General features: G+C 43.0%; 3 protein-coding genes across 4 annotated transcripts; 1 reads left to right on the top strand and 2 right to left on the bottom strand.

Annotated features, from left to right (window-relative positions):
• Nucleotides 1-269: 269 nt before the first annotated feature.
• On the bottom strand, nt 270-3,641 carry hmgn1a (high mobility group nucleosome binding domain 1a). 2 transcript variants are annotated; one of them, XM_072392788.1, is made up of 6 exons: nt 3,456-3,641; nt 2,323-2,352; nt 1,508-1,537; nt 1,357-1,399; nt 1,093-1,232; nt 270-1,006 (listed from the first exon to the last, which is right to left on the bottom strand). In XM_072392788.1, exons 1-6 carry the CDS (start codon nt 3,468-3,470, stop codon nt 941-943), a joined length of 324 nt encoding a protein of 107 aa, XP_072248889.1. In that variant the 5' UTR covers nt 3,471-3,641; the 3' UTR covers nt 270-940. The 2 variants fall into 2 exon arrangements, with proteins under 2 accessions (XP_072248889.1, XP_072248890.1); XM_072392789.1 differs by having other exon boundaries at nt 1,093-1,230; nt 1,361-1,399; nt 3,456-3,634.
• A 470-nt stretch (nt 3,642-4,111) lies between these two features.
• Nucleotides 4,112-6,847, top strand: get1 (guided entry of tail-anchored proteins factor 1). Its single transcript, XM_072392785.1, has 5 exons — nt 4,112-4,265; nt 4,789-4,954; nt 5,781-5,848; nt 6,074-6,188; nt 6,580-6,847. Exons 1-5 carry the CDS (start codon nt 4,176-4,178, stop codon nt 6,651-6,653), a joined length of 513 nt encoding a protein of 170 aa, XP_072248886.1. The 5' UTR covers nt 4,112-4,175; the 3' UTR covers nt 6,654-6,847.
• An 88-nt stretch (nt 6,848-6,935) lies between these two features.
• Nucleotides 6,936-10,045, bottom strand: LOC140313645 (uncharacterized). The gene is made up of 8 exons (XM_072391643.1): nt 9,582-10,045; nt 9,240-9,499; nt 8,834-9,076; nt 8,502-8,639; nt 8,220-8,289; nt 8,027-8,139; nt 7,766-7,868; nt 6,936-7,500 (listed from the first exon to the last, which is right to left on the bottom strand). Exons 1-8 carry the CDS (start codon nt 9,790-9,792, stop codon nt 6,977-6,979), a joined length of 1,662 nt encoding a protein of 553 aa, XP_072247744.1. The 5' UTR covers nt 9,793-10,045; the 3' UTR covers nt 6,936-6,976.
• Between the last annotated feature and the right edge of the window lie 409 nt (nt 10,046-10,454).

Genomic DNA, 10,454 nt, shown 5'->3' with positions numbered 1-10,454 from the left:
GGAAGCTTGACTATCAACTGGAAACTGAACAAAAGACGTAGATGTTTTCATTTCTGCACAACTGGCTTCAATGCACTGAAAATATTGGTAAACGTTATGAATCAGCAGTTACACCGATTGCTTTCAAATCAAAACGCAATATTTAGTCTCACTGGCAGTTTTTCCCCTGTGTCGGGCCTTCTGAAGTGGTGAAGCGTCACTTTGTGGAGTAAGCCTTTTGTACGTATTCACAGTACACAGGACAGAATACAGCAGACAGACAAGAGAAATACTATAAAGAAATTCCCCACTTTAATTGGCATTTTATACCATCCATAACAAAAAAAAAAAAAAAACATTTTTAAAAAGGAGGAAACTGTACAATGATAGAGAAACCACCCCCCCAAAAACCACATATTTTACCAGGATAAACCATGACAAGTATGACTAACTCTGTAATGCATTTTTGTTTCTTTAGAGTATGGCTGAGAACACGGCTCACTTTTAACTCTTCTCAGTTGTACCATATCGTTAAAAAATACAACAACAAAAAAGATCCCCCCCCCCCGCTTCTTGTAAGAATGCTGAATATGAGCGCCGTGAGCACAGAACAACTCTCAAACCGTACGTTTAATCATCAATCACACATTATTTTGGTGTGCCGTCGTGAACAGCATAGTCCTGCAGTTAAACTCTCCCACACTGATGAAGGCATGATTGCATCTCGGGAAGAAAAAAACTACAACCTAAACATAATTGTAAGAACACGAGAGAAGACATATTCCCTTCACAGAAGCCATGAAAAGTCAATGGAAATTGTAGTATTAAAAAAAAAACAAACAAAAAAAAAAAAAAAAACTGCAATCACGTCCTTAAAAACATTGCTGTCTTAAGAAAATAGTGGATAAAAATATTCTCTGCATTTTACAACAAAAACGAGGTACAAGGAGCTCCGGCTCGACTACTCTGCAGCTTTCTCTTCCTCTTTAGCCTCGTCCTCATTCTCTGCCTCGTCTGCTGGTGCGGCCTGTTGGGAGGATGGAGAGAAACACGTTTTATCTTTTCATCCCTTACTTTGCAAAGTCGAGTCAGAGAGAACCAAACGTGTAGTACCTCGTCTGGTTTGGCTTCTCCGTTCTCCGCAGGAACTTCCTTCTCTGCCTCAGGTTCTTCTTTTTTTTTCTCTTCTGCCTTGGCCTTCGTCACCTCGGCCTTCGTCACTTCTTTCACCTTTTTGGTTTTTGGAGTCGCCTGTTGAGAGGAGCACACCAAAACACACCACCAGTCAGGTTTGTGAGAAAATCACCCTGTTCAAGCTTAACAGATCCATCTTATCCTTAGCACCGATATGACAAGTTTTTCTTAAAAATGTTTTAATTACCTTTGTCTTTTCTGGTTGTGGCTTTGGCTGTGTCTCTCTCTGGAACATAAACGCACCGGAAAATTAACAAAATGTGTTGTAAAGAAGAAAAAAGAAACATCTTTATTTAAATGTCAAGCCGTCTTTGCGAGGCTCTGTGGAACTCACGTCTGACAACCTTTGAGACTTTCGCCTTGGCTAAGAGAAAAACAAAGAATACAGCATTAATCAAATCAAGCGTTGATGAGTACAAGATTGTGTTATTTTAGAGTCAGCAAAAAACTTTTGTAATCCTGGTCAGGGACGGGGGGGGGACGACGAGGGCTTTTGTGTGAGAACAAAAGACACATGCAAGCATTATTGACACTAAGAAGAAGACAGGCTGCGGTTAAATGCCTGCTCCAAAGTGTTGTTCCTTCTTTTCTCTTATTATGAAGGTGAACAGGTTTGGTCTTAAAATGTCAAAATTGGGACAATAATAATAATAAGATAATAATAAACTATGTGCTGGATGAGTATAAGTGTTAAAAACCTTTAGAATTAGAAAATCTTCTTTGACCGACAAAAAAAATACAATAAATAAACATTTAAATCAGGATCCATGAAACCCAGGGAAGTCTGGGTTAACATGTATTTCTCTACTGGTCTCTTGGGGCAAAAAGGGCTCACTTATAGTCACTGCAGGGGTTCAGCTAAATGCAAAGCATGTCAACACAATGTACTGTAGCGGTTAGAGACTAACTTGCGCCACCTAGAGGTTAAGCTGCTTCACAAACTCAGCAAATTGGATCGTGATCTGTACATCAAAACCACATGGAGAACATCTCGTCCACGACACCCCGCAATTTCAACAGCGGGGCTGAAACCGGGCTGCACTAAATTATGCACACAACCGGTTTTAAGTGGCAGTCGAGACCGTGTCTTCATCATCACATAATGCAGAACAAAATGTCCACTTAGGTGCACCAAACTTGGATACAAACCTCTGCGCCTGCATCTGCATCGGTGGTAGACTGTGTGGAAAAACAGAGGGAGATGAGAAAGAAATTAACAAGCCGTGAACAACAACAACAGCCATTCATGAGTGAGCTGAAGTGGGTGTGTAACGCAAAGGGGGGGATGGGCACATCTCCCACCCCTTAGGTCACAAAGAAATTATGCAATATGTATGCTACGTGGTGAGGGTCCGACGCGTTTTTATAAACGCTCCCGAGTAGGTTTGGACAGCTCCGAGTTGTTTTCCGAAAGGGCAACGCAGCGCAGACATTTGTTTGCTTTTTTTGGAGGGGACCGTGGTGCTGTAGCTACTTTATGACAAGAGAAGTAGAGTCGCCCCACATCCTCACGCGCAAACTGCATTAATGAACGTGCAGAAACGGAAAGATTAGTCTCTTAAAACTCATCCTCCATGCATTAATACGCGTGTAATATTTGTGTTAACCCATAACCGACCAGTAGTGTCGCTGCGTTTCCCCCAGGAGACAGCTGCCATGACGATCCTTAAGAAAGGGACTGTACACCTCAAGAGTGACACGCACCATCTTAAACGGGCGCACAGTCAGAGGTCAAAATTTCCGCAATCTGGGCTGCAAATACCACGTAGTGACATATACTAACTGCCAAAAAAACGCTACCAAAGCAGGACAAGCTCCAATAACCTGTGGCGCTTACGGCCGTAGCCAGGGCCGAAATTTGCTTTAAGTTGCAACCTGTACCACGACGCTGGTTACACCCCTTTGTTTGAGCACAGCACACAGTGAAACACTTGGCAAACGCACACAATTTATACATTATACAGCAACGGAATGAGGCGCACAAAGATTGTGCAATTGGGGAAAAACTTGGTCGACGAGAAGGCACGTTTCCGCGCACTGAGTAAAAAGGCGCCACTTCTCAGTAATAACACGACAGACCTGAGCAGAGCAAATGTGGACTCCGTGTATGCACGTCCACGCCGTGGCCTTTTTCTTTTACCCGACATTTACCCCGCGGCGCGTATACTTTACAAGACTCACTGTAGCCGAACAGAACACCATGTACTTTTAGCAACACTTCAATCTTCAAATACGCGTAATATAGGAAACATATACCATGTGATGCACACATTTCAACTTACTTTCTTCCTTCCCATTGTTGCTTAGATAGAGCGGCGGTGATACAGAGATAACACAAGCTCTAAATGTTCAGAAAACTATAAGAAATGTGGGGCAGCCGTACACCTCAGCCTACACCTACAGAACAGTGTGTAACGTAACATTAACGTCCGACCAGTACCAGAACTAGCTGAAACCGGATTGGATCCCTCGCTCGGTATATTTTATCCCTTATCCTACCAACCTACCAGGAAGCGCAAATCCCCGCCCCCTGCATCCACTGATTGGCTTTGAGGTCAAGACAGCACATTTTTGAAACATAACAGCTTACCTGTGTGGGCAAGCTCGAGTGCCAATCAGCCTACTCTCACGTTTAACCACAAGCGGTTATTACACGAAGGGTGTGTGCTGCAAATGTGGAGAAAGCATTACAGCTATGCAATTAATTACGAATGTTTATTCTTGGGCAAATAGATATTATACTGGAGTTTAATATGCTATCAGCCCGAGTGTATCATTGATAAACCCGCAAACAAACACACAAAGTGCATACAAATAAGATTTCAACATGCCGTTTAAAAAAGGAGTATTCAATTAAACCAATAAATTGGTTTTGTGACCCTTGGCGCTTATTTTTGGTTTGCACCAAGTTATTTTCGGCATAATGTCATTTCACTGGGCAGTTCAGCGGCTTCACAGCTGCAACAAGGAGGAGGCTCACTGACAAACTGCAGGAAAAAAACATGGCGACCGGCTATGCGTGGTTCTTGGTGCTGTGCTCGGTTTTTTTATGCAACCTCATGAAAACACTCCTGCCTTCCATATCCTCTTTTGTAAGTAGGGGGTTATTGCTTGCATATATGAAGTGCCTGACATGGGACTTCGGAATATGTTTCGTTACATTCAGTGTAAAATCGTAGGTCCGTCTCTCTGACAAATAGCGCTGCTTATTAGCTTCTGTAAGGCTAACCCTGCGAGTGATGTTATTTGGTAACGTGAGCTTGCTAGCTTGGAACAACCACATCCAGAGGGTGGGGTTTTCATAACAAGCCGGTGTATTACTTCACACTGGTGGGAAACATGTCGCTTCTCATCATCATCATCATGAAGTTAAGGAGCCCTTTGTAACGTTAGAAAATGATTCAACTAATTGTGTTAACAGCTTAGGTTTAGTGCTAAATATAGCTTACTATAATGAAGCCCCGCCGTCCAAAACGGTCACGTTTGAACTAAATGTCACTTCTTAATGTCTAGCAAGCATTTTTGTGATTTAGCCACAATTGTCGACTTTTATGTTGGAGCCAAACCCAAAATGTCTTTGTGTTCAGTAACGACTCATTTCTCCCCTCCTTCAAGCTCTCGAAGATGGTGCAGAAAGACGCTGAGCAGGAGAGCGAGATGAGGACTGAAATCCAGGAGATGAAGAAAGAGCAGTCCTCCATCAGCATGATGGATGAGTTTGCCAGATATGCAAGATTGGAGCGCAAAATTAACAAAACAACAGACAAGCTGAAAACGCATGGTGAGATACAAACTAATTCATAGGTTAGCCAAATTAAGAGGAACACCAACAGCTCTGGCAGCAGACTGCCTTTGAGAAGCTGCCAACAGTGCAGTCCACCTGTTGTGCATATATCAACCTGACAAATCAGCACATAGAAACAGTCGACCCAAAATGCCAACACACAAGCTTTTAGAAAGGGGCCATTTATTGCATGCCTTACATTTACTCTTACTGTTATTAAGGTCAACCTCTGTACAGCTTATGAACATGTTTGTGTCCCGTTTCAAAGCTGTACAGAGGTTTACATTTTGACACAAGAGGCACATGCTGTGACTCCCACAGCTGCGGAGGTGTGCTCAAGCAGATTCTCGCACACAACCAGCAACTGCAGGAAGTGGCCGGAGGTTTGATGCTTACCAAGTGTTGGCAGGGAACAGCTGCTACCTGTTCCTGTCTCTCACCCACAGTCTCAGGATTCTCTTGTGGCGTTTCAAAGAAGAGCATTTCTGTGAATTGTCCAAAATGAGCCAAAGTTGCACTTTTTACACGTTTTTTTGGGTAATCCTTGTTATCAGGTATGTTTTGTTTTATTCCAAGATCTTGCTAGGAATCCATCTTTGACATTCTCGATATCACCCAAGTGGAATAAACAAGTGGAATAAAAAGTACTTAGCCTGGTCTTGAACGTTTTCAGTGACGTAAATCCAGTTGAAGGCAAAATGTTAACTCAATCCGATCAAAGGCTGAAAGTCTCATGGGGTCATTATTAAAGATGTTTGTGTTCCATAAGAAAATCAATGCCTTTAGTCGAGTGTAATTGTTATTCATTCCCTCCCTTTTGCAGTGAAATCAAGAACCGCTCAACAAGCCAAAATGAAATGGGTCGTGAACATTGTCTTTTACATACTGCAGGTAGGTGGAGATTTCAAGTGGAAGCACAAAAACTTTAACTGGATGAGTACCTTCATGGGCCATCTATCCTGTTCCCAACCTCCAGTTCATACTTACTGAGAACTTAATTCTGATTCTTTAAGAAATCGAATGTAAGCGATGACAGCATCATAAAGTGTGAACGTGGTTAGGCTGTATGGACTTCTTCTGAGTTAGAAATACACATTTCTTTCTGTTACTCTTCAGGCTGCATTGATGATCTCATTGATATGGAAGTATTACTCCGATCCTGTGACCGTGGTACCCAGCAGGTGGATTGCACCTGTGGAGCGCCTTGTGGCTTTCCCAACAGGAGTGGCAGGTAATAAGCCTCATTCTCATATTTGATGGAACGTACAGCAGCTTGAATAATGCAAGCAGACTGGATGATTTAGCATTTTTTGCTGAACATAATGTTCGGGATGTGTGCAGTTAGCCAACTTGGCAACAAAACGTTTCTTCCCTCATTAGACTGCACCGAAATTAGTTGTCAGTTAAGTTAATTATTAAAATCCTCCTAACCCCGTCTGATCCTGCATAAAAAATCATCTTAATTTGACATAGTTTTGACCTAGAAAATGAAATGATTGTTGTAGACACTGTAGGTCTGGTTGTTTTGTTCCAACTGAATTTCACAGCAGATGCAGACAATGTTCTTATCCTCTCCTAAAACTTGAATCCGATTCACTGACAGAGTTGGCCTTTGCTTTCAGGTGGAGTGGGAATCACATGCTGGCTGGTGGTTTGCAACAAAGTCGTCACACTGGGGCTTAATGCCATCAGCTAGAGATGTCTGCTGTGTCAGAATGATGGAAGCTGCGTTTTCTGTCTGCTGACCAGAATGTAAAAGAAACGCAGTGCATTTCTGCTATTTCCAATTCCCGTGGTAATTTATTATTTGAGTTTTTGTTAAAATGATTTGTATTTTAGAACCTATCCCAGTGTGTGTATATGACATTTGCCTATTATGACATTTCTTTTTAATAAAAGATGACACAAGAAGAATACTTGTATTTTTATTTTTATTGTCATGTTGCAAGTTGGGGAATTGTCCCACAACAAGAAGTCGGGTAGTTTCCGTTGAAGTCAATCAAAGGTGTGCGCTGTTAGCTAAAAGTTTGAACCGATAAGTGGCTTCACTTGAAGTCCGCATGAGCCGATGCTTTCTGCCTTCCTTCCTTTTTCCCACTGCGGAGAGCTTTCTTCTCCACTTCCCCTGAGTTTCCCACCTGATAGACAGAGGTCTTCGGTGCCACTGCTGCGGTCCTCCACCTTCATCGTGCTCTTGGTGTTTTCAGCCGGGTTCATGTCAGCATAGCTGTAGGCAGGTTTTCCAATATGCAGGTTCTTTATAGATTGCTTGAATATGTATTTGCGTCTGATTTTGGGGAGCTTGTATTCTTTTCTCTTAAGTTCTGTTGCATTAAGAGACTTTTCCAAAATGTCAGCGACGTCGGTTTCCTCCTGCTCTTCTTCTAACACCTGTGGGGTTTCTGATGCTGCCATGTCTTCAGCACAGCTGTCCTCAGTTTGGTGTTCGGGGGTATCTTCTGCGCTCTCTTCTGCACTCTCTTCTGCGCTCTCTTCTGAGCAACTGCTCTCACTTGTGTTTTCTTTGAACAACTCTGAGAGACCTGAGAACACACGAGCACCTCCTTGCTTATGGTCTATCACAGAGAGGCATATTAGTGGATTAATACCGCCGTTGAGCTAATAAACTTGCATGACTAACATCTTCCCAGATATCAGATCAAATAGCAGATATTAAAGAGAGATCTTGGTTTTTTCATGTGCCACTTTTTTATAGATTGCTTAAGATCTGCTCCCTTTGGCGAATGGAAACCTTGCCATGGCGGCGTTAGCTGGCTGATCATGGTGAAGGAAAACTGAAGCACTCACCTGCACAGGTCTCAGTATCCTCTTGGTGGTCCTCCTCTGGTGAAGAAAACGCTCTCTCTGGGTTTTCTACACCCATACAGTCCTGCGCTTGATTGTTACAAGACTGAAATGAGATACAGATGTATGAGAGAAAATCTTTGGATTAAATCTTTTTTTTTTTTTATGATTCATTAAAATTGATCAGAGATAAAAACTTGAAATATCAATTTGTCTCAAAAACGCTCAACATAAATCAGCTGAAACACATACAATATTTTGTACCGAGTTCACAGAGCTGTCCTGCCGTCCAGGCCTCTCTTTAATTTCCAGCAGCTTTGATGCACTTTTTGGGATAGTTACTAATCCATCTGTCTGAACCATCTTGCTTTCTTTACCTTGGAAATGTAACACAAATCTCAGCTGGCCACTAAGGAACGGCTTCCCAGTGTGAAAGTAGCTCATTAACTTTGTGTACCTTTTTTGCTCGATACTTGAAGGAATCGGTGGAAGTAAATGTTATGTTTCTCCAGTTCCTTCTCTCTGTCCTGAATTGGGAAAAGAAACAAAGGTGTGTGTCCAACATTAGAAAGTGGAACCTGGTGTCTCAATATCTGTGACGGACTAACTGAGAGACAGTTTGGAATAATATTAAAACTTTTAACACGTTTTAAAAACTACTCTCAAAACTCAACGCTGCTGATAGCCACTAAACAGGAACTGCACCTTCAGGAACTGGTCAGTTTTTACTCCAGCCTACCTGGATTCCTCTGGTTAGATGGTAGATATGCTCCTGCAGATAACAGGATGTCTTTATCGCCTCTCGGATCTTCCTTTGCTCAGTGACTATCTGGCGTTTGAATGAGGCTTGGCACAGCTCAAGATTCCTCTCCATGTCCTAGAATACAGAGAAAACATAAAGAAAATAGTAAATTGCTCCCACTTCCCCCCCCAAAAAAATTAATTGAAATATATATATAAAATCAAGCACATCTACTTTGTAATTCCATGACTCTAGAGCGTGACCATGGATGCTTGTGTGAGCTGCAAAGTGTGTCACAGCATCTCACGCAAACTTCCACACTCGCCCACCTGCATCCTCCTGTTCTTCTCCTCCAGCTCTGATGTGGCCTTGGCCAGCCTCAGGGCGAGCTCCTCCCTCTCCAGCAGGCTCTGGTCCTGGCTGAGCAGCTGCAGGTGCTGGAGAGTGGCCCTTGTGTTAAGCAGCTTGATTTCTGTGGCCTGTAGCTGCCTTGCAAGGTTGTCACGGCACATGCGGGTGTCACGGAGCAACCCCTTAAGGGCTCTGGCTTCATTGTTATGCTTGGCTAAAATCTAGGCACCAAAATAAGCAGGATTTTAATGTTGGTGATGTGGGAACACGCTGGCATTTTCTTAAAAAAAAAAAAAAGTCATCTATGAGGAGGGATAGACAGGAAACAGTTATTTGATAATGATGTAAATGTGCCCGAGCATCAGGAGACATGACCACTCCAACCTGTGAACCGCTGCTCTCTGAGTCGTAGAAGTGCTGCAGTGCCACTGTGTGGCGATGCTGGACTGTCTTCAGCAGCTTGTTCTCAGTCTTTGCTTCACTCAGCTGCTGCTGCAGATCCCACACCTGGCTCCTCAGCTGTCTGATGCAGTTCATGGTGGCAGACTGGGCCCTTGGCTTTGAACCCTGCAGGGGCTTGACTGGAGGCAACCTCAGTATTTGATGGCTTGTCCTCTGCTTGTTACTCCCCTGACCTTTCTTATCTAAAGAGAGGAAAATCGTGACATTCTGCGAGACATCTAAACACACACCTTGTGTGATGAAAAAAATAAATGAACAAAATGCCTTTTTTGAATCCAGATTCCTTTGGACCCGGCTGGTTTTCTGGAGTCAGGAGAGAGTCAGCTTTGTCCTCGTAGTCAGATGAATCCCGAGGGTCATCAGAACCACAGTACCGTCTGGAGGGAGTGGACCACCTGGAGGTGTCGGTGCTGCAGTTCACGGAGTCACTATCACACTCCTTTTTGAGGCCAAAGACCTGCTGTCTCACATACATGACGTCTTTTCCCACTGAGGAACTGCTCAAGGAAAAGTTTGACTATAAGGTCGACCAAAAGTAAAGTAGGAGATCCCTTTTCCAGAGGAAATAAGTAACAAATCCCAATGCCAATGAAGTTTGTTACGCACCTCTGAAGCACTGACAGGCTGCAGTAATACGGTATATAGATCAATCATCTGGATGCCAACGAACTTTTCATAAAGATACTGTTGTCATGGTTACAAGCGGTACAATTAGCTGGAACGCCAACGGAGAAACTCTTATGGTTAAGCAAGAACACAAACATACACAAGAAGCTATCTAATTGAGACTAACACTAAATTCTAGATCTGTTTTCGTGGCCACAATTTTTCTTTAGTTGGAAGCATCTTGCACATTTTAATGGGCTTATGAAGAAAAAAAACCAAACAACTTAGGCTGTAGAAGAAAAAAAAAACTAAAGAAAACTTTATTGTAAAGACTAAATAAAAAGGTAAACAAACAAAGGTAATAGGAAACCCAAAACTAGTGCGACGCAGGGAGGAACCTGTCAGGTCGTGCTCACTGCGCCCCAACTGCACCTGCAAACTGCTCCACGTTTGGGGCTCGCATCCTCGCGTTTGAAATCCACCTACAGGGCTGGTCAGTGCTATTTCTGTCCTCCTCGGGAAGGACTTAGA

Source organism: Leuresthes tenuis, unplaced genomic scaffold, assembly GCF_036924035.1.
Source record: "Leuresthes tenuis unplaced genomic scaffold, fLeuTen1.0.hap1 SCAF_9, whole genome shotgun sequence".
NCBI lineage: Eukaryota > Metazoa > Chordata > Actinopteri > Atheriniformes > Atherinopsidae > Leuresthes > Leuresthes tenuis.
Note: the sequence above shows the minus strand (reverse complement) of the source record. Positions and strands in the feature narration are given on the sequence as shown.

Bases quoted from the DNA above. Each gene is read 5' to 3' on its own strand.
- hmgn1a (XM_072392788.1), bottom strand. The intron at 1,538-2,322 runs GTTTGTATCCAA...TTTTTCTCTTAG, and splicing joins ATGCAGATGCAGGCGCAGAG to CCAAGGCGAAAGTCTCAAAG. The intron at 1,400-1,507 runs GTGAGTTCCACA...TTTATGTTCCAG, and splicing joins AGTCTCAAAGGTTGTCAGAC to AGAGAGACACAGCCAAAGCC.
- get1 (XM_072392785.1), top strand. From the start codon at position 4,176: ATGGCGACCGGCTATGCGTGGTTCTTGGTGCTGTGCTCGGTTTTTTTA. The intron at 4,955-5,780 runs GTGAGATACAAA...TCCCTTTTGCAG, and splicing joins AGACAAGCTGAAAACGCATG to TGAAATCAAGAACCGCTCAA. The intron at 5,849-6,073 runs GTAGGTGGAGAT...GTTACTCTTCAG, and splicing joins TTGTCTTTTACATACTGCAG to GCTGCATTGATGATCTCATT.
- LOC140313645 (XM_072391643.1), bottom strand. From the start codon at position 9,792: ATGTATGTGAGACAGCAGGTCTTTGGCCTCAAAAAGGAGTGTGATAGT. The intron at 9,077-9,239 runs GTTGGAGTGGTC...TTTGGTGCCTAG, and splicing joins CAGAGAGCAGCGGTTCACAG to ATTTTAGCCAAGCATAACAA. The intron at 8,290-8,501 runs GTAGGCTGGAGT...TTCCCAATTCAG, and splicing joins ATCTAACCAGAGGAATCCAG to GACAGAGAGAAGGAACTGGA.